The 23,032-nt window shown below is 46.4% G+C and overlaps 1 protein-coding gene across 2 annotated transcripts in view; it reads right to left on the reverse strand.

Moving 5' to 3' along the window:
* Positions 1–23,032, reverse strand: part of DEPDC1B (DEP domain containing 1B) — a 330,019-nt gene that overhangs the window by 150,627 nt on the left and 156,360 nt on the right. For both annotated transcript variants that reach the window (XM_078675128.1, XM_078675129.1), the window contains one exon: positions 20,038–20,178. In XM_078675128.1, the coding sequence (XP_078531254.1) occupies positions 20,038–20,178 (141 nt within the window). The remainder of the gene's footprint in view (positions 1–20,037; positions 20,179–23,032) is intronic.

Raw genomic sequence — 23,032 nt, forward strand, 5'->3', positions numbered from 1 at the left:
TACTGAACCACCACTCCCATTCATCCTCTTCAAAACCCCACACACCCATACACTTCTCCGGGTGCATTTCATAGTTATTTGAATCCAAAACTATCTCCAAATTGTGCTGTTGTAGCCAACCCAAAAAGGATGATCCATACTTGGCTACGTATTCAGTGGCTTTTGGCAAATTCCCTTTGAAAGGTACCAAAGTATTAAACTCACACACAACCTCTATGGGCTTTCCACCATATGCTACCGGTATGATAGATGTTCTAATGACATCATTCTTATTTTGGAAGCTTTTCCAGTCTTCTTCCCAAATCCACATAAAAGGTCACCCAGAGTCAGCCATCATGTTCACACTCAGACCTCCGACTTCACCTTACAATAAGGTCTTCTGATGGCAGAAAATATCTGTGGGAACACTCTGAATCTGATCTTCCATCACTTCTTCTTTAGCCACTACTTCTTTAGCTGGAGATTGGGATACAGACATTTGCGCCATGGAGGTCGCTGTACTTTCAATTCCAGCAGCTAACTCTATGGCTTTATTCAAAGTTAAGTTTTGAGTGGTAAGCAACACTTGGACTTTTCTACTGTTAGTATGCTCCACTACTTGAGCACTAATCAATTCATCTTCAAAGTCCTTGCACTTGCATGTTGCTGTCAGAGTTCTCAGAGGGCCCGCATAACTTTACAGTGATACGCCTCACCATGGCGACATTTTTATGAGATTTAAACCTCACATCCAACATCTTGAGCCCAGATGCATAGTCATCCACTGCAGCCTCTCTCCCATCACTGTCTGGAGTGGAAGATCCTTTAATATTTCCCTGACTTCTGCACCCAACCAATGCTTTGATAACACAAACTTTTTTGTGAGAGAAATCATCCCCATCAATTGCATCCAAATAGGACTCAACACCTTCTTTCCTTTGATCCTACTCAACCGCAGGATGTCCAGGACTACGAAGGAATGAAGGTGGAGGAATTATACTATGCTGCATTCTCTACTTTCATCCCATCCTGGTCGCCAGTGAATTTATGCACTGAAAACGGGTACGTTTTACCTTCTTTATTTGTGCTTCTTTGTACAGTACCAGCAAGGAAAAGAGGTTACAGTCAACTGCTGGTATTTCATACCACCACATTGTTATGCCCTGGTATTCCAAGCAGAATCCAACAAGGAGGACTCTAGCAGCTTCTCCCACTTCAAAGTGGGCATATGGTATAAATGTTGGGCCCTCAGACCCAACTCTTCAGTACACTTCCGGACCTGTGGAAGACTCAGATGAAGGACTGCTGTGCAGCTCTTCTGCAAAGAAGGACTGCCATGCTTCCAGACTACTTTGATGCCTGGGTGAGATGGGCAGGACCTGCATCTTTAACTCAAGACCACCAGAGTGACTCCAAGGGCTGGTGGGCTGGCATCTTGATGCACAAGTTACTACTTGTGTAACGATATATCTGTAAGAGACATTAGTTTGTGATAGATTCCTTACCTTAGGATATCCCCAGGCTTCAGACTGGATCCGGAGAGCTTTCGTCAGCACTACCCCTGCGCATCGCTAGCCGTCATACTGCTCTGTGTGAGTCGTTTTCGTCGAGATGACGTCACTGGAGCTACTTGGACGCGCCCACATGGGCTGACGTCAGTTCTATACACAACTTTCCGCGTCAGGAACGCAGAGTCATGTAAGATACTGACCACTGGTGCATAGAAACTAGGGCCCGAAAGGACGACCTTAATCCCAGTAATCAGTTCGCAGAACGGGGAGGATGGGTGGGGCGGTAAGGAATCTATCACTAACTAATGTCTCTTACAGATATATCGTTACACAAGTAGTAACTTGTGCATCTGAAAGAGACACGTTAGTGATAGATTCCTTACCTTAGAAAAGATACCCCAGCAATACCAACCTCGGTGGTGGGTCTGAGAATACACCAGAAAGTCACGGAGAACATAACAGCCAAAGAAGCCGTCCCTCCGGACCGGACTGTCAAGGCAATAATGCTTTGTAAAGGTGTGCATTGAAGCCCACGTGGCAGCCTGACAGATGTCCTGCAGGGGGAAACCATGTCCCAATGCCATAGTGGCTGCAGTTGCCGTGGTAGAATGGGCACGCAGCCCCCCTGGAGGTTCCTTTTTAGCCATAGAATAACTTGCCTTGACACACAAGACGACCCGTGGGAGCTAGTCCTCTTGTAAACAGCCTGGCCGTTCTTGGCACCTGCGTAGCCAACAAAGAGCTGGTCATCCACCCGGAATGCTTGTGTACGATTAAGGTAAAAGGAGAGCGAGACTAGTCACTTTATACATTGTATTGTTCTTTATAAACAACTAATTTGACAAAAAAAGAGAAATATACAAAATATAAAAAAATATATACAAACATTTATCAAATGTAAAACATAAATCATTAATAAAATCTAATATCAAACAAGCTATCTTTTTGAAGTGTTTTACTACAGTTGGACTATACTTGTTAATATATCCAAACACTCAGATATCGAAATCAAAAAAGAATTACTGTTACTTGGCTATAGACCTCTTCCAAATGTCTTGTTCTTTCCCTATGTATAGCAAGTAGAACTATATTATATAGGGGTCCCCTTTTTTCAAAATATTTGCAAAACTCATAGCCTGCTCTATGAGGGGATGTGCTAGCGTGTTATCTACCGTATTGCCTTCAACTCATTTGTTGAGTTTTTAAGTTTATTGATTATGTCTTTTCTCTCTTGTGTTCATATGTTTTTTTAAACCTTTTGTGAATTTAAATGAATATGTAAATACACGAGTTTTATGTACAATATTAGTCACTTTATACATTGTATTGTTCTTTATAAACAACTAATTTGACAAAAAAAGAGAAATATACAAAATATAAAAAAATATATACAAACATTTATCAAATGTAAAACATAAATCATTAATAAAATCTAATATCAAACAAGCTATCTTTTTGAAGTGTTTTACTACAGTTGGACTATACTTGTTAATATATCCAAACACTCAGATATCGAAATCAAAAAAGAATTACTGTTACTTGGCTATAGACCTCTTCCAAATGTCTTGTTCTTTCCCTATGTATAGCAAGTAGAACTATATTATATAGGGGTCCCCTTTTTTCAAAATATGAGCGCACGTTTTGGGTCCAGAGAGTGGAGCCTCTCTTCATCTCTGGAAGGATGCGCAGGCGGAAAGAAAATGGGCAAAGTGATAGTCTGCCCGATGTGTAAGGCAGTGACAACGTTTGGCAAGAAGGAAGGACGAGAGCGAAGCACAACCTTGTTCGGATGCACAGACAGAAAAGGAGGCTTACAAGAAAGAACCTGAAGCTCAATCACTCTCCTGGCCGAGGTGATAGCCACCAGGAAGGCAGTTTTTAAAGTCAGAAGGCGTAAGGGAAAATTGTGAAACGGCTCAAAGGGAGAGCACATGAGGTAGGTCAAAACAAGATTTAAGTCCCACTGAGGCATTATGAAAGGAACAGGAGGGAACATATGCGTAATGTCTTAAGAATCTCTGTACAACAGGGGACTTGAAAAGAGAAGGCTGATCTGGAAGCCTCAGGAAGGCTGAAATGGCCGAAAGGTAGCCCTTAATAGTGCCCAGAGCAGAGCCCTGCCTGGCCAGAGAGAGAAGGAACAAAAGGACCTCAGAAAGAGGGACAGAAAGGGGATCCACAGTCTTGGCTGTGAACCATGCCACAAATTTGTTCCACCTGCAGGCGTATACCGATTTAGTGGAGGGACGCCTGGCTGCCAGAATGACATCACAGACTTCGGGAGGCAAGTCAAATGGAATCAACTGTCGCCGTTCAATCTCCACGCATGTAGGTGGAGGCTGGGTAGGTTCGGGTGGAGAACCGTCCCCTGATGCTGCAACAGAAGATCCTCCCACAGAGGCAGTCGGATCGGGGGATCTAGGCTCATACTGAGTATCTCTTTACCAAACTCTTCGAGCCCAGTCCGGAGCCACAAGGATGACTTGAGCCTGGTCGCGTCTGATCTTCTTGAAAACTCTGGGGAGAAGTGGTATAGGCGGAAAGGCGTACAACAGACCACAACTCCACTCGCGATGAAAAGCGTCGCAGAGCGAGTGCTGCCTTGGAAATTCCAATGCGTAGAACTGATGACATTGCGCGTTCTCTTCGGTGGCGAATAGATCTAACCAAGGCTCTCCCCACTGTTGAAAGAGACTTTGCGCCACCTTCAATCGAAGACGCCATTCGTGATCCATCAGACACCGGCGGCTGAGTTTGTCCGCCCTGGCGTTCAAAGAACCTGCCAGGTGTTGAACCGTCAAGGAAATGCCATGACGTTCCAGCCATGTCCAGAGGTGCAGAGCCTCCGGGGATAGGGTCCACGACCCTTCTCCGCCCTGTTTGTTGCAATACCACATGGCAGTGGTGTTGTCCGTGAACACCTGCACTACCTTCCCCCTAACAGAGGGGAGGAATGCCTTCAGAGCAAGAAGAATCGCCCGAAGGTCCAGAAGGTGGATATGGAGCCGGGACTCCGCCGGAGACCAGAGGCCTCTGATCTCTGCCTCTCCCATGTGGCCGCCCCAACCCGGGAGGGATGCATCTGTCACTACTGTGTGCTCCGGTTGAGAAAGGGAGAGTGATCTGCCGCTGACCCAATGCTGATTCGTGAGCCACCACTACAATTGTTGTGCAGCGCCCTCCGAGATCTGACGTAATCGGACAGGATTCCCTGATGCTGCGCCCACTGGAACTTCAGGTCCCACTGCAGAACCCGCATATGCCACCTGGCATGGGTGGTCCGCTGGATGCAGGAGGCCACGAGTCCCAGCAGCCTCATGGTCTTCCTGACCAAAACCCAGGACAAGGTCTGAAAGACTGGAATCATTGCCCAAATGTCCTGGACTCGCTGTTCGGGAGGATAAATCCGAAACTGCGCAGTGTCCAAAACTGCTTTGATGAAGAGGAGCTTCGGAGAGGGAATCAGGTGCGACTTCGGCACGTTGATGGAAATTCCCAGCAAATGCAGGAGGTCGGCTGTAGTCTGGAGGTGGGAGACGACTGTCTGAGGTAAGCCCGCATTGAACAACCAGTCATCGAGATAGGGGAAGACTGAAACCCCTGATCTGCGCAGATGAGCTACGACCACTGCCAACACCTTCATGAACACCCGATGGGCGCTGGTAAGGCCAAAGGGGAGCACAGTGAACTGAAACTGGTCCTGGCCCAGCATGAATAGTAGGTAACGCTGATGGGTCGGCAGGACGGGATTATGAAAATAAGCATCCTGCAGGTCCAATGCCACCATCCAGTCTTGTGGATCGAGAGCAGACAAGACCTGAGCCAGAGTGAGCATCTTGAACTTCTCCTTTCGGAGGAATCGATTGACGTTCCGAAGGTCTAAGATGGGACGTAGACCCTTGTTCTTCTTTGGAACCAAGAAGCAGTGGGAGTAACAACCACGGCCTACTTCTGGCGTTGGAACGCGCTCGATTGCCCCCTTGGCCAAGAGGGTCGCAACTTCCTGTTGGAGAAGTGCCAAATGATCCCCCGACATGCGGTGGAACTGCGGCGGCATGGCTGGGGGGTAGACTCGAAGGGGAGGGGGTAGCCCCTTCGAACAATCTCCAGAACCCACCTGTCTGATGTAATGATGCGTCAGTGGGGGAGGTGATGATGAACCATGCCTCCCACTGGTGTCTGGTGGGTCTGAAACACCAGGCAGCAGGGGTGTTGGTGGACTGACCCGCAAACTGGCCCCGTGACCCGCCTCTGCGAGCCCAGGATCCGCGACTGCGCTGGGACTGTTGGAGCACAGGTTTATTCTGAAAGGAACGTGTGTGCATGCTTCTTCCGGAGCTTCGAAAGGAACGAAAGTTGGAAGTGGAAGGAGTACGTGCAGCCGAAAGGCCTAAGGACTTAGCCGTGGCATGGGAGTCCTTAAAACGCTCCAATGTGGAATCCGCCTTATCACCAAAGAGGCAGGTGCCATCGAAGGGCATGTCCATCAAAGTATTCTGGACATCTGCAGAAAAGCCAGTCGTCCTCAACCAGGCATGGCGACGTAACGCCACCGATGGGGAAATCGCCCTGCCCAGCGAATCAGAGGTATCAAGACCACAACGTATAGTGAACTTGCCCGCATCTCTCCCCTCCATAAGAGCTCGGGAGAGAACCGTCCGTGCCTCCTCTGGACACTGAGGTAGCACCTGCTCAACCGCATCCCATACAGAATTGGAATAGCGGCCCAAAAGACAGGCAGTGTTCACAGACCACAGTCCTGAACTTGCGGAAGAATAAAGCTTGTCAAACTGCTCTAATTTCTTGGATTCTTTGCCTGTGGAGTTGAAGGAAACGCCCTTGGGGACGCGGAGGCACTAACCACCAAACTTTCCAATGTGGGGTGCTGGGTGAGGAAGGCAGGGTCGCACGGAGCCGGGCGATGATGTCGACCCACACCCTTATCCACAGCAGCCCCTGTGTTGGGCCGGGACCAAGTGCCAAAAAGCACATGAGAAAGTGCCTCATTAAACGGCAACAGCAGTTCTGTAGAAGAAGCTGGCCGAAGCACTTCAGTCAGTAGGTTGGTCCTAACAGCCACTGTAGGGACCTCGAGGTCAAGAGACTCTGCCACCCTACGCAGCACAGTGGAAAAGGATCCACTCTCCTCCATAGTAGCTGAAGAGGATGGTGAAACAGGCACCGGAGTATAATCCGGCCCACCTGCCTCCGCCTCCTCATCCCAGTCAGGACGGACTCGCACTGTGCTGCGAGAGGGTCTTCAAACTCTTCCCAATCCTCTCCTTCCTGCATGAGGGGACTAGGACATGGGTGAATAAAAGGTTAAATGTACCCCATTGGCATTGGTGCCGGAAGACATCCCTCCGGCACCGTGCTGACGTCTAAAAAGACGACACCGCTGTCGGCCACCGGTGCCGCCGATACCAGTGGGTGCCGTACAGGGTCCACCGGCAAGAACGGGGAGCCCCGGCTAGAGCCATGGAGGCCTCTGGGCGTCGATGAGGTCGGAGTTGGAGCCTGCGAGGAACGCGGAACAGTGCGGCCCGCGCGGCCGAAAGTGATCCGGCGGGCACACGGGCCAAAGATGCGTGTCATTGCAGACACAAAGTCTTGCAATTCGGCTGGAGTCGCCGATGGACCCGCCGATGGACCCAGGAAGGGTGGGTAAGCCAACGGTAACTGCTCAGGCTCCGGCGGAGTTGCAGGGTCGGGCCACCGGCCCCCTCAGCCGCGTTCCGCGACCGTCGAGGGGATGACGAAGAGCGACGACGCTTCTTCGACTTTCTGTGCTTTGCCTTACCTGACTCCGAGTGCGAAGACTTAGAATGAAGGTGCTTGCTCCGCGACCGGGCCCTCGACCTCCCACAAGACCGGTAACTGGAACGACGTGGGACAGACTCCCGGGTCTCAAGCCACTTTCGCAAAGTTTTCAGGGCCATGGCTTGGTAGTGGGAACACGACTCGATGTCATGGTCATGCCCCAGGCAGAAGAGACACTCAGGGTGTGGGTCGGTCAGCGACATCGTGCACGGACAGGCCACGCAAAGCTTGAAACCCGGGCATCCCTATGCACCAGGAGTAAGATTTACTAACAATTTAATCAAACAAACACTTTAGTCAACAAGTTGACGGGGTACCGCTCTCTCCGGAATTGCTCTTGCTGGCGCAGAAAAAGTAAGAACGGACGTCAGCACGCGTGGGAGCGTCTAAGTAGCTCCAGTGACGTCAGCTCGGCGAATAAGACGCCAACAACGCACGTGCAGGGGTACTGCTGACAAAAGTTTCCGGATCCAGTCTGATGCCTGGGGATATTCTGAGGTTTGGAATCTATCACTAACATGTCTCTTTCAGATCAGAGTCTCAGAGACAGAAAAGGCTCCACCCAACTAGAAACCCACACCACGACCCTGCCTGCTGGGAGTCCTGCCCCCCAACTGGTGTCACCCCAGTCCTGGACCCTTGGAAGTGACCCTATAGATGCTCTGCCAACCCAGCTGTGGTCCTAGCAGAACTGTTGTGTAGCATTTTAGAACCCAAGCGTAATTTACCGATTCATGCCTTTATATAGCTATAATTCACATTGCTCTTATATAGGCAAAGAAATCATGCCCATGTTTAGACATAACACATCCAGTCCAAATACAGGCATGGCTACTTCCACTAGTTCCAAAAAGCCACAACGATTGCTTGGAAAACTCAGCTTCAGCAGTCAGGGACATCCCCTTGCTTGAATATGGATTTGTCCTAGAAATCATGGAGTTTTCAGAGAACTACCATTCCCTTGGGGTGCTTTGATGACGTCATTATGTCCGACTTTACGTCAATCTAGGCACCTTCAAGGTATAAATATGCCTACACTTGCCCTAGCAAACACGCGGTGGTTCGGAGCAGCTCGACTATCTACTTGCCCGACGCAGCTCGCTACAGCAAGTGCCAAAGGAAGTCAACCCTCCAGCTGATGCACTGACAGAGAAGCTGTCTTTTCTCTCGCTGAGAATCCAGCTGCAGTGTTTCCAAGCTCCCCTCGCGGATGTTGGGAAATCGAATCCGAGACAGATCTACCAGACCTCCTTCGTTCTAAAACCAAGGTACGGAGTCGATTAGACCTTAAGAGAAATCTTGATTAGATTCTTGGCAAAGACAAAACTAAACTACACCTCACTTACTTCTTCCCTCGTACTAGACTTAGGTTAGGTACATCGGGGTAGGCGTATTTTAGAAGCACCAGTTGAGTACTTTTAGCCTTTATTATTTATGTATGCTTTTACAGTATTATTTTATCTTATAATACTCTTCTTACTGTATGCATTACACTTTGCAACCAGTATTACGATTGTAGCAGTTCACTTTACTTGCTTGAGAAAGAAGACTGTTCAATAAATCCTTTTATTGAAAACGCCTGTCTCTCTATTTCTCTGCACCTCTGATGAAACGAAGCATGCACGATTGACTGAGTAAAATATCTATCTATTGTTTCCACGACTCTGAAGATCAGTTTTATTCTTGGGGAAACAAAGTTGTCATGTTTATGCGGTTGTCACAATTAAGTCTAATATTTTCGATAGAGACCTTTTAGACATAAGTCCTACGTCAAATCTATAGGATGTTATTCCAATGAGCAAAGCCTATTGGGAATATAGGAGCTACACTACAGAACCGACGCAGCTTGATACATCAACTCCCAGCTGTGCATCAGAATCCCGATGAAGGACCTTGCAGCTCCTCAAGACCACCACTATCTAATGCATCCTTGAGGCAGGATCTTGCATCACACCCCCTCAGAATCGCCGCTGTGCGACAGATCCTCGCAACGCTCTGCAACCAGGATTTAAGGTACTTTGTTCGGCAAGCCTAACTGTATCCAACTCGCACTCTATCGCGGTCAGTCTGAACTTGTGACTTTGTAACAGTTTTCCTCGTTGCTATTACCTCTCTTAGAAGAGTTAGTGAGATTCAAGCTTTCACTATACAAGAACCTTTCTTACAATTACACCGTAACAAAGTGGTTCTTAGAACTAATCCTAAACTCCTTCCTAAAGTAATTACTCCCTTTCATCTAAATCAATCTGTTGAGTTACCAGTGTTTTTTCAAAACCCAGACTCGGTAGCAGAAAAAGCTTTACACACATTAGATGTCAGAAGAGCTCTTCTCTATTACATATAGGACCAAGTCTTTTTGCAAAACAAAGCAACTATTTGTAGCCTTCTCTCCACCACATAAAGGCAATCCCATTTCAAAATCAGGAATTGCAAGGTGGATTGTTAAATTTATACAAATATGCTATCTTAAAGTAAGACGCACATTAACAGTTCCTCCTAGAGCGTACTCCACGTGCAAACTAGGAGCCTTCATGGCTTTCTTAGGAAACATTTCCTTAGAAGACATCGGTCTACAACACACACCTTCACTAAACACTATTGTGTTGATGTGCAAGCCAAGCAGCAAGCTGCAGTAGGCCAAGCTGTCCTTAAAACTCTCTTTCAAACTACTGCAACAGACACAGGTGGCCACCGGTAGGGGAGACACTGCTGCACATCGATGCTAAGTGTACAATCTGCAGCTCATATGCCTCCAACGGAAAATGCTACTTACCAGTAAGCATCTGTTCTTTGCATGTAGTGCTGCAGAGTTGTACACGCCCTCCCGCCTCCCCGGGACCTGTCTCTGTTCCAGTTTTATCTTAATTAGATATACACGCATGGACATCCTTTCTTCTTTCTACAAACTCCATCATTTCCCATCATGGCAAAAAACAATCTAAGAATGGAGCTGATGCCCATGCGCACTATAGTCCAAGGGAGGAGTCACCTATCTCGTGACTACAAAGACTTCTTCCAAGACGACAACAATATGCAATCATCCGAGCCCAACACCAGTTGGCGATCCTATGCTAAGTGTACAATCTGCAGCTCATATGCCTCGATCATAACATTTCACTCTGCCGATGAACAACCAGTGCATCGGATGTAGTATATTGTTTCAAGCATTAATGTGCTCTCTCACAAGCTGACCACTGGGTGTCCAAAGACAGCAAAAGGCTGGAAAGATGCATCCATAAGAGTACAAGACCAGATTTTCCTTTGAGTCGTTCCTCTTTAACCAGAACACTAGTTCGTACGCGAGTAACACTTCCTACTTCTGTGTTATCAACTAATTGAACAGTGTAATTGATTCTGAAACCCTCACAAAAAAAGTGTCCAGTGGCATCATATGAGCATTTTCAAATGCCAGCCTACAAGAAAATAAAGAGATGAGCACCTCTTTGTTACACTATTGTAAACAAGAAGTTTTGAATTATTCTTTGTTACACTAGAGAAGTGGTGGACCAAGAAAAAGGGAGGCATACATTTGACACAGAAGAAATCAAATAAGCAAAATGTGCCAGACGTGGTAAGTGGCTGAACAAAATTGTACACAGGTAAATATTTAGAAAGCTACAATCAACTTACTTTGAGTTTCAAGTATTACTTTTAAGCATTAACTATAGAAGCATTTAAATAAGCGTCCCGTCCCCATATACACAAGAAATATAATAGCAGAAATACTTCTCCCAAGCATCTAAACGAATCGGCAGCAAATAACATGCAATGCACAATTAACATTCATTGCATATGAAGCTTTTCTAAATCAATCTCTGTCTAGAACAAAACAGAAAAACAGACTGAAGTGGAATTCTAAGATACTGACTTGGAATCAATAAATGGGATGCAGTTCTTACTTGATGAGCTGGTATACTTGTGAAGCGATTTAAATGTAGATCTATTGATTGTCTTGATATCAAGAACACTGCCTAAACAAGAACTAATTGCTGGAATGGTATTCAAATACAGGGTGTCTTGGCGGTCATCAATGATAGAGGCCCTAGAACAATCCAAGGGATTCCTGCACAGGATATCTGAGCAACTGCTGTCGGCAGTCAGTGGACGGAATGGGCTTAATTTTGCAGAAGGCTGGAAAGGACTTAGTTTAGTACGTTCAGTTGAAGGAGCACCTTCGGGGAAAGAAATCATGGGCATGAATCCTCTGCAGTGGCCATCTTTACAAGACTTGCAGTGCAAGGACTGGATCTTTTGGTTGGGTTCATATGCCTCATACAATGTTGACAAGTAACGAGCAGACTGTGATCTCTTCCAGTTTTGTGCTGAAGTAGGTGCAGCGCTTGTAGTTCTCACTGGAAAACTGGGAACAGAAGCCTGACGGCACAAAGGCTTTCTCTCTAGCTCATCCAGATCAGGCAGGTTCTCGATTGAAAAATAGTGGGAGGTGGAGACCCCGGGATTAGCTGCTGCACGTCTAACTTCCCGCAGTCTTTGAAGCCTAGCATCACAATTCATTTTCTGACACTCATTTTCCTTTTCATTTTCAGTTGTGCCATCAGTATTAGGCACATGGAAATGCATTGGTGTACTGTTCATTTTTTCTTGCTCTAAAGAACCAGTGTGGTTTGTTAACCATGAAGGTCGGTGTTTCTGTAAGCCTTTAACTCCACTTGTAATCAAATGACTTCGACTGGAACCTACTGTTGGGAAGAGAGACACATTATCTTCACAGCTTGAACGCAATGGTGTGCTTGTTAGACTGATCATAAGATTTTCGATGGATGGACTGGAGCTTAGTAAGGAGTTCATCTTTTGTCCATCTGGGATTAGTCGTGTGCGAGGAGCATCATTTTTACTGTGCTTCCTTTCTTTGGTTTGCTGTGGCACTGAAACCAAGCTTGAGAGTGCTGCATGAAGTAAATAAGATGAAAAGTGACAAAAAATAACTTTGAAAGACAGAAAAGCCCAAGACCCATACTTAAGCGAAAAGCCATAAAAATGTATTTTCAGGCAATAACGCATGCAAACGTTTAATGGCAAGCAAAGGTTAAAAACGGCCAAAAGGGATAGTCCAGTGATACTATACTTATGGCAGAGAAATCTAGGTAATTATAATAAATAGGTATGAACTGGAACAAATAGACAATGGCTCCTTATCAACAACATGACGATTTTCAAGTAAGGGAACCAGTGCACATCATATAAAAGTAGAGGTAAACACTGAATCATCCAAATCCCATTGGGTGAGAGGTCAGCCTTGCAGAATTTCAGGTCACAAATTTCCTCACCCCTGTATTAGTTACTAGCAGCCCGTCCCAACGTTGTCCGGGTATACACACGCCCACAACGGAGTCCTGTGAACGCTTGTTTTGCAGGATTTCCGCGCCCCCTTTCTGCCGAATGCCCGTTGAATGCCGCCCCGATTGCTGTATGGCCATGCCCCCACATGCCCACAACGCATTCCTGTAAACGCTTGTTTTACCCGATTTCCACCCCAGCAGAATGCACACGCTTGTTTTACCTGATTTCTACCCCCAGATTTCTGCCCCCAGCGCAACGCACACGGCCACAAGGAAGTACTAACACGTAGCATTGGCCACGCCCCCACATGCCCACAACGGACCCCTGCAAATGCTTGTTATACCTGATTTCCGCCCCCAGCTTTTACCTAATTTCCGCCCCCAGCACAACGCACACGGCCACACGGAAGTACTAACACGTAGCGTTGGCCACGCCCCCACATGCCCACAACGGATCCCTGCAAACGCTTGTTTTACCTGATTTCCGCGATTTCCGCCCCCAGCACAACGCACACGGCCACATGGAAGTAATAACATGTAGCGAATGCCGCGCCCATCGCTGTATGGCCACGCCACCACCACAACGCACACACCCCCACCACAACGCACACACCCCCAAGCACAACGCCCCGAGCAGAACGCCCACGCCCACATGGGACTACTTTGCCCCTATGGTTCTTTTACCCTTCGAATGTATATGGTGGCCAGCTGTATAGCCTATGTCCATCTGCTGCAACTGTCCTTTCCTATGCTGTATTGGTTGTTGGGATTGGTGCTGTAGTTCCTGAGATTACTCGCCTCAAAGGTTTGGGCTCTCTCTTTATTATATTAGTATAGATAGACAACCTCCTGAGCATTCCCTACAGTCAGGCATCATCAGATGCTGGAATGTTTTCTTGGAATCCTAAAGGACACAAAATGCACCTCTATCCCATTGTACTTGTGCTCTACCCATGCCCCCATGAAACAAATGCTGGCCCTCTAGCACGTTTTTGGCCTCCATCAAGGGTCCCCCTGTGATCTGCCGCCCTGGCCAACCACCACCCCTCCCTGGCCAAAAGCACAAATGGTCACAGTAAGCCAGGAACCCATAGTGTCTAATGTTATTTTTACTACCAAAAAATTGTTTTTATTTAAATCTTTAGTTTGGCTACAGTTTCTTATGCAGAAAGATGCAAATTGATTGCCTTAATGTTGAAGGTCTCCCACCAGAAGGCACAATCTTCCAAATAAGTCAGAATGTTCGATAGAGAAAAAAGCAGCAGGCAGAAATGGTCTGGAAAAAAACCAGTAACAGATTTTAAATAAAGATTCCAAAAAAGTCACAAGCATGACGGATCATTTCTGCCATCATCTGTTGACAAACTAAAGGATTTTCTGGTCGAATTAGGATTATAAAGTACTTGATAGCACAGTGATCCTACATCACACTCAAGGTCTACTTTAGTAGTTGCTAGCTGCTGCACCTATGGTGGACTGGTTGGTACAGACATTATTATGGCCCAGATAGCACTTCCCAAATGGTGGGACAAAATATCAAGAAAAAGCTTCTCACCCAGGTAGGAAGCTACAAAATGAATGTTGATCTACTTCCAACCTATAAGGCCTGCTCGTAACAGGTAATTCCTTCAGGCAGCAAACTCAAAAAAAGGGGGGGGGGGTTCCCTTAAGGAACCTATTTAAAGCTCTGCGGGAAAGGGTTTTGCAGAGTGTGCTGTCAGGCAAGAAGTGTACTGTTAGAAACAGGACCTCCGGCTGGCCAAGGCTTGCGCCAAGGTCAGTCAGGGATCACCATTTCTAAGGTCAGGGCAAGGGAGTCACACACCAAGATAACCCCTGCTCACCCTCTAGGTAACGTGACGCGAGCAGCAAGGCTAATCTCAGAGGCGATGTGTAAAGCGTTTGCGCGCGCACCCCAGCGACAACACCCTAGGCCCACTACAAAGGAAACTCCACACAAGGTTATATCAAAAATAGCCTTTGTATTATAATAATAAAAACACATTAGATAACACACACACACTTTACAATGTGCCAATAGGCACGGGCAAGATTTACAAGGGATTATGTACAGGACAGGGCCACCTGGACCACTGTCAGGGGTATGCACTTTTTAGAAATAACACTTGTAGGTATAACACTTAGCACATAAACATATAATGACTGTAACACAGAAAATAGTTAATGTAGCATACAACCAGTAACTACTGGTAAAGGGTAAATACCTCCTACGCCACCCTAAACGCTGTAGGGAAATCACGCAGGGAACTAGGACCTTATCATCAGGACCTATGGAAGGAAAACCTATCACCTAAGCAAGTCACATTTAGCAAAGGGAAGGAAACCTAAAATAATCACCTAAGCAAGTCACATTTAGCAAAGGCGATAACACATCAACATTCCTCTAAGCAGGTCACTTTTAGCAAAGGGAAATAAACCATAAACAATTACCTAAGCAGGTCACTTTTAGCAAAGGTAAAACAAACATTCCTCTAAGCAGGTCACTTTTAGCAAAGGGGAATAAAAACATAAAGAATCACCTAAGCAGGTCACTTTTAGCAAAGGTAATAACAAACAATTGCACATGAAACATTAAAACACATTCAGGGGTGCAGGTAGAACATTTGCGCAGAAATCACATAAGCAGTAACTCATAAATTGCGCAGGGTGCACGTAGCACAACACTAGAACTGTCCCTCAGGCCAACTGGCCTCGCAAGGGGCTGAAATGCCCTGAGTCTCAATGTCAGGGAAGCTGCGCAGGCAGCACAGCACACAAAGCCTAAACGTAGCAACTGTCCACTAAGTGCTGGACAGTTGTGAATACTGCTGGCCAACGTTGGAGCCTCGTGGGCTCAAGAACACAATGGGGCAAAACACAGAGTGGGAGCCATGGGGCTCTGACCACCTGACTGCCTGTGTCCCCCTAGAGCCTCTCAGGGCTCGTAAAACAAATCTGCTGGCCTTAAAAGAGCTTCAGCGCTCTTAAACAATGGTATGCCCCTAGAGCCTCTCTGGGCTCTAAAACAACTGTGGCACTGCAGAGCCTCTCGGGGCTCTGAATCAAAATGGGGGCGGGAGCCTCGGGGCTCTAAACAATGTAGGCGGGAGCCTCGCAGGCTCAACAAAGAAATCAAGGTGCCCCCTCGAGCCTCGGGGCTCGTAAATATCGTTTAGGGCGGGAGCCTCTCGGGCTCTACATAACCAAATTGCCCCCAGGAGCCCCGGGGCTCCTAATCCCACTGCGGGCTTCGTTGGAGTCCCTCACGGGGGACTCAGGATCAAGTAATGCCCCCAGAGCCTCACTCGGCTCTTCTCACTTGGGCCGCTCTCAGGCCCCACTCACCGGCTGTCTCGGGCTGCGGCGGCTCCTCTCTCTTGTCCCGGGGCTCTCCCTTCGATCGGGAGCCGTGGGCAGGACACGCCGGCTGCTTCCTTCGTCTCGCGGCTCGGTGGGGGGGTCGGGACTTCCGGTTGGCCTCTCCGGGCCGCGCTGTGAGTGGCCGGCCGGCCCAATACTTCCGGGTCGCCGCGGGCAGCGCGGCGGCTCGTCTCAGGCAGGCTCTCAGCATCCGAGGAGTGGGCTCCCTCGTGATGATTTAAATATCCAAGGACGGGGCAATGCCGGGTGGGCACCGGCTTCCAAATCACATATAAAGCGAGGTAGGCACTTGCGCTGCCGAAAATCGGCAAATTAAAACGGGCAGATGCCGGGTGGGCACCGGCTGCACACAAAGCGCTCCCAAGCGCTTAGGGCATGAAATAAAGCGCTCTCAGCGCTAAGAGCAAAACGAAGCGCTCCCAGCGCTGGGGACAAGGGAGAGCGCTCCCCAAGCACAGCAAAGCTCCAGCAAGGTCTGGAGGCAGACAGGGGGGGCAGGGCAGGGCCAGAGCCAGCACACTGGGTCTCCAGGCAGGGAGACAAGCCAAGTGGCGGTCCTCCTGGCCCCAGCAACAGCAACAGCCCCCTCTGGCAAGATCCAAAGTAGAACAAATTGTAAGGGGACACAGCCCCTTCTTATACTGTGAAATCTTTTGTTTCAGGGTGCAGGGTGAGGGGAAACCAGTTGCAGCTGGCTTGGGAGTACCCTTGATGGCCCAACCACCCCTTTCATTCACTGGGGAGGCTAGGGTCATTAGACACACCACAGGGGGGCGGAGCCAGCATTGTGTGGGGAAAAACCCAGCCCATCCAGGACCCAGGTGCACTCCTCCCACACATCACTCATGCTGATCTCACACTCACCACCGGGCAGACCCATCCAGACTTCCTGGAGCCTGGCATGCCAGCCAGCTCCAGCCAATCACCCTCCAGCATCCTCACTGCACACATACATCAATGTCCAGAAGTAGCACTTCCCTTCTAGACACATACAAGCCGCACATACCATTGTGCAGCATTCATTCTCACGAGTTCATACATACTAAACTCGAGCCTGCACTCCCCATACATCAGGAACTAACATGGACACACACATTCCCCATGCATTCCTATGGGAGGGCCTGCCAGCCATACTACACGCACGCACTTTACTCTGGGGCACAGGGAAAAAGTGCGCCAAGACCCAAAAATCACTAACACAGGGTCACAAATAAAAGCAAAAAGATTAGGGGTGAACCTGCCCTAAGGCCCAAGTCCAACATGTACCAGTCCACCAGGAGTCTGCAAACAAGCAAATATTGTCAGCTTCTGAGTACTGGAACTGGTTGGAGTGTCACTGATTTTGTCTCACTGGTATAAGAGCCTAAGGGGGGCCAGCAATAAAGCCAGAAAGAGAGCTTTAGGAATAAACATACAAAATGTGAGGACTGAGTAGTAGTGCAAAACGGGTTCTCCTCCAAACGTAAACAAGAGCGCAGGTCTGTTACAGAAGACAGCAGATGCCAAGCATGTGGGTGTACAAAGGTCATGGCTATGTTCAAGTTTATTCCTTGCTGAACGAGACTATGGTACTTAGTGTTGGCTCTAGGATGCTGAGTAAATATGGTAGAAGAAGGCATTGATGCACCGGCTATTTGGCGTTTCTTCTAGAGTTTATAAAACGGCAGCAGACGACTACCTCTGCAGCACCTCTGTAGATCTGGAAAAATATTTTGTAGAAAAAGATACATTACCCATCACGGACCAATTAAGCTCCAGCACCTCTAGCAAATGGTTTGATTCACATCTACATTTTTGATTGATTGTTCAGGGCCTGGAAATTTCACCACTCAAAAACTGATTGAGATCCACATATAAGGCAATTATGAACTTCATACTGAATCATCTAGGAGCTCTAAACAGACCCCTGCAAATCCAGTTCGCCTGTGTCCTTATGGGCTGAGAATGAGCCTGGATAAGATAGACTAGAATAGTCAAGTGAAACCATCTATTACAGATGTAGGAATCTGCACTATTGTGAGAAATGAGTAGAGCAATTCGGACACTAGTCTAGTCAGCCTGATATATGCAGAAGACCCTGAGGAGGTGGGTGGATGCAATAGACCAACTTGTTGAAGCGAAGGACTTGTGCTTTCAGTTGGCTAAATGGAAGATGAGGATCTTTCGAATTAAATATGTATCGCATACAAAAGCTGACAAAAATCACAAAGATAGAGAGCTGCCGGTCACTATTGACTTAGAAGCAAGGATGCCTCCCCCATCTTTGCCCATGGTTAGTTACCCTGCCATGTTATTTATCGCCCTATGACAAGAGACATCCGCAGCACTGGGTATGATGATTATAACTTATGAGCCACCCATTTGAGTCACTTTGCATCCATACTAGCCTTCTGAATGTCCACATAATCCATGTCTATTTTCTTGAGCATTGAGATGTATAGAGCACATAATGCATATTTTATAATTAGAAAAGGTTAAAAGAGAAGTTGTCATAAGAAGCAAAGGGTGCGAAATCTAATGTTGAAGATGGAAGAAAGACTGAAGTGATGATCTTCAGCCTAACAAATTGTCAAAGTGGATACATCTCGAAACAAAACATTAAATCACTATTGATGAGTCATCGCTTTTAAAGAAAAGTGAATGTTCAACATTAAGCTGCAAGAGTACAAGTCAAATGTTTTTGTAAGTAAATAACTGAACCGACTCATTTAACCTGGAGCATCAAAATTCATTGGTTGACAACCAAAACACTCCAAATAACCTCCTCTGAAATTATGTACTTCGGGAATTCACTGACCAATAAGATAACTAACCCTTGTTTTCACAACACCTTCCTAAAGGAAATATATTCCAATATAATTTGGGCAAGTCTGTTTCTTAAAACATGGGTGTTTGTATTTACCAAGTATTGCATAGATAACTTTCAGCATCTAAAAAAAGATACATGTAAACTTCAAAGGTCTGTAGAAAATGTTCATTTCTGTTTAGTCCTCCAATCTTTGCAATGTTTTATACATTTTTCATAAAAAAGGATTTCCAAAGTTTCGGTCTCTATTCCAGATGTAGGCAATTGAAGAAGTTTTTTGTTTGGAGAAGCGCAATGACGCTCCGTTGGAGAAATCATGGATTTAACAAACAATCCATTTAATTTCCAAGTGGATCCCTTATTCTATTCAATTTTAGCAGTCAACTCTTATGGAGGAGGCCATATACACCCAACTATACTTCAGTAAAAGTGCTGCAGGTTTATGATGCAGATTTCATAAATCAAAAATTATATCCTCACAAACCATTGTCAGTGATAACATGTGGTCTAATACTTCAAATAAACCGGTGTACTACTGTATGACAAGATTATTGAACACATGAGAATACACTGTTACGGAGCTTTTACATAGTGTGCCATTTCTTTTACACCACAAGCCCAATCATTGCAAAAAGCAAAGACAGGGAGACATGAAAGGTTGTTAGAATAATGCAAGGAGCAGTCAAAATTGGGCAAAAGGACAGTATCAGCACACATATACATTAAATGTGTACGTAACGCGAAAGACACTTGTGCACATATGTGCTTGTGGGAAACCAGGTGAACGTGACAGGTGGAACAGTGGCGAGCGGCGCAGAACAAGCAGTAGGAATATATTCTCATGGATGACAGAAAATTTAAAAAGTAAAAGATGAGACTACTGAATCTAAATGAACCATAAGAACAATAATTCACTGTTTCTTAAACACATGTTAGTTGCAGCCATATCACAAGATAAATCATATGAACCATGCAGGCCCAAAGCATTGTTTAATAGGCGCAGGTTTTATATAGAGCTAAGGTTATCCTATAAATTAGTGAACATTTTTACAAACAGAAGTAGTTTAAGGATTTGCTCCAAATCATGCGCACATAAAAAGTTTACAAAGTATGAATTTTGAAACACCTACAGTTGCAGGCATCGGCCACAAGGTAAGCAACTGCCAAGAAACATTTTCTTCTCTTTTTAAAAAAAATAAAGACAGCCAGAGTTTCTAGATTTTTTCAAGCGTGCTCTCACCAAGAATGCTGACAAACACATCAAAAAGTTGGAAGGTGAGAAGTGGCTCCTTCATTTGATCGTGGTAGTCTGCTATGGTTTTAAAAACATCCCTTTCAAATCCCAAGTACATCGGCCGATTCAAATCTGTAGAACTAGGCCCTGAAAAACAGACAAAGTTAGAAAATTGAAGCGCCCACTTTTAGTTAAACAAGATCAACATGACATTTATAACATCATTCAAAATATGTATTTAACAACATTATTCGCAAACAGGAGGATAATTATAAAGCAGGAAGCCTCTTAAGTGTCATTCTGTTAAGAAGACAAGATGTCAAAACCCCAGAACCAAGTGCCAGTAGCGAGAATCCTTCTGCACCTAAAAAATGTAGGCCCAGTGACCCAAACACTGGCACAGAGGCCATTATAACCATATAGTTAGCGCTTCCCGTGTCGTAAAAACGGCCCCTCTCACAGCACTACTAGCACGGGTGGAACAAAAAGGAATCCATCAGCCAGACAGGAAGTTGACAATAATCAATGCACCAGTAAAAACTACTGACCACATCCTATTTCCACGAAGAGAACCCACAGATTGCTCATCCCCCAGCCGGCCAGACCTTTTAATTCCTGTTCCTCAAGCAACAAAAGGCCTACCTGCCAGTCTCCTCCACTGCTCACCACAGGCCCATCAGACAACCTCAACCAACAGAGGCACATTCACACCAGTCTGCACTCTACCCAACCTACCAGAGGGACATTGGCCTGCCAACTGCACACCCAAGCACAAGCCCTGCACTGCCACCGTTTCTCCAAACACACCCATTCACCCCTTTGCCCTCCCGGAGCTAAAATCGGAAATCCAAGATTTATATATGGCAGATGAAGATGCCTATTTCTGGGAAAAAGAAACAACTGACAGATTGTGAACATTCTTCACATATTATGCACATTTATGACACAATGGTGGTTTAATCATATGCTGGTAATTGCACCCTTGCACAATGGTGCCAATTCATGATACATCATAGGAATGCATGGCAGCAATCTACCTTTCCTGGCATAATACTATCCCTGGCTTCATTGGCCATAATTCCAGGCAACTATGGGCAACAATGGAATGACTTTGAGAAATGAACAAGTTACTTACCTAAGGTAAATGCTTTCTTGCGGAGACACTATAAAACCCCAGATTCCTTACCTTGTGACCAGTGTTAGACTGGATCCAGTAAACTTTAAAGCAGTACCTGTGTGCGCTTGTAGGTGGTGTTGAGTGGCTCTGCGTCAACGTCATTCGACTCTGGAAGTGGCAAGAGGAGCTGCATACAAAGAGCCATTTATGCTTGCTGATGTCGGACTTCAGCCCAGAATGGGCACGTGCAGTTGGTGCTTCCTCTTGCCGCCTATGCAATTACCAAAAGGAATCCTGGCTCCACTTACTATGTTGCTGCCCCAAATTAATCTGCAAGTGACAAATGATGCTCCGCCCCATTTTAAGAGACCTTGGCATCAGAACATGCAGGGAGGCATCAGATTGGTGCTTCTCGGAAAAAATAACCCACTCCCTCGCCAGAGCGGCAAAATGTATCCACCAGATCAGACTGGCCTTAGGCGCAAGTGCTTTACCATAAGCATGTATAACACAGAGACTGATAACAGGCAAATAATGCGCTTCAGTAACAATTTATGGGCAATGAAGAGCCAGCACGATTGATCCATTGCCGAAGCACAATCAAGTTCCCGGAGCTGAAGGCAAAAGGGACTTTGCAACACAGGACTTGACTGTCGGAAACAGGGCTCTAAAGATTCGCAGATTGGCTGGGGCGGGGGGGCGAGAAATGGGGGGGGATGGGTCTCAATTTTTAGCTTTTTTTAATTTTTTTACTTTTCACTGTAATGGTTTTAAATAATTGAACGGTCAACACTAAAAACTCAAATGCTAGCTGATGTCAATTGCTTTCTTAGGCTGCACACACCCTAGGACACAGAGCCTATCAGCAGACAGGCTTGAATGGAAAAGAATCCCAGTTCACAGAAAGGGGCGGCATGAAGGTCAGCGAGGAATCTACGGTTAGATAGAGTATCCATAGGAAAGAGCATTACCAAAGGTAAGTAACTTGTTCTTCTGATGGTTTCTTGTAACTGCAGGTTTCTCTCCTTGTAAAGAGACAGCAGTTCATTACCTCCCTAAAAGGTAAAGGGGTTGGGGAATTAACTCAGACCAAAAAGTCCTGTGGCAATAAGCTGGCAAAAGGCTATTCGAGATGGAACAGACTTTTGAGTCACTAGTGCTTAATGAACGTATGCACAGAGACCCACATAGGCACCTGACAAATGTCCAGGATACGTACTCTGTGTGCTAACGCAGTGCTAGCAGCCTTAGACCTGGTGTAATGAGTCTGCAAGCCCTCTGCAGGCTACTTCTTTGCCAGTGCATAGCAAGTCTTTATGTATTGAACAATTATTTGGGAGATTTTGCACGGTCATTCTCTTTTTTGCCCTGCAGAAAGCGACAAAGAGCTGATTGTTCACCCAATGTTTTTGGGTGTGATCAACATAAAAAGCTTTGTGTCCTCTTTGGGTCTAAACAATGACGTCTCTCTTCCCCCTTAAAGGGATGAGGTGGGGTAAACAATGCCAGAAGGGTGATAGCCTGCCCGATGTAAAATGGAGAGACCACTTTTAGCAGAAAGTTAGCTCAGGTCCTCAACAGCAACTTAACTGTAAACATTTTGTAGAAGGTGGGTTTACCAAAAGAACCTGCAGTTCAATCACACACCTAGATAATGTTATGCCGATGAGAGAGATAGTTTTCAATGTCAAAAGCCTTAATGCACAACTGTGCAGGAACTCAAAGGGTGATAATTGAAAATAAGATACAAATTTAAGTCCCACTAGTATGGGATCCGTGGGATTCTTTTGGTCGCAGCTGACCCTCGGTCGTCATCTTTTTCAACACCTGGGCTGCCTTCTGAGTCTTCTCTTCGAGGCCCTTGGTATCCGAGGGGTGAGGGCT

The sequence above is a fragment of the Lissotriton helveticus genome, chromosome 2_1 (assembly GCF_964261635.1).
Source record: "Lissotriton helveticus chromosome 2_1, aLisHel1.1, whole genome shotgun sequence".
NCBI classification, from domain to species: domain Eukaryota; kingdom Metazoa; phylum Chordata; class Amphibia; order Caudata; family Salamandridae; genus Lissotriton; species Lissotriton helveticus.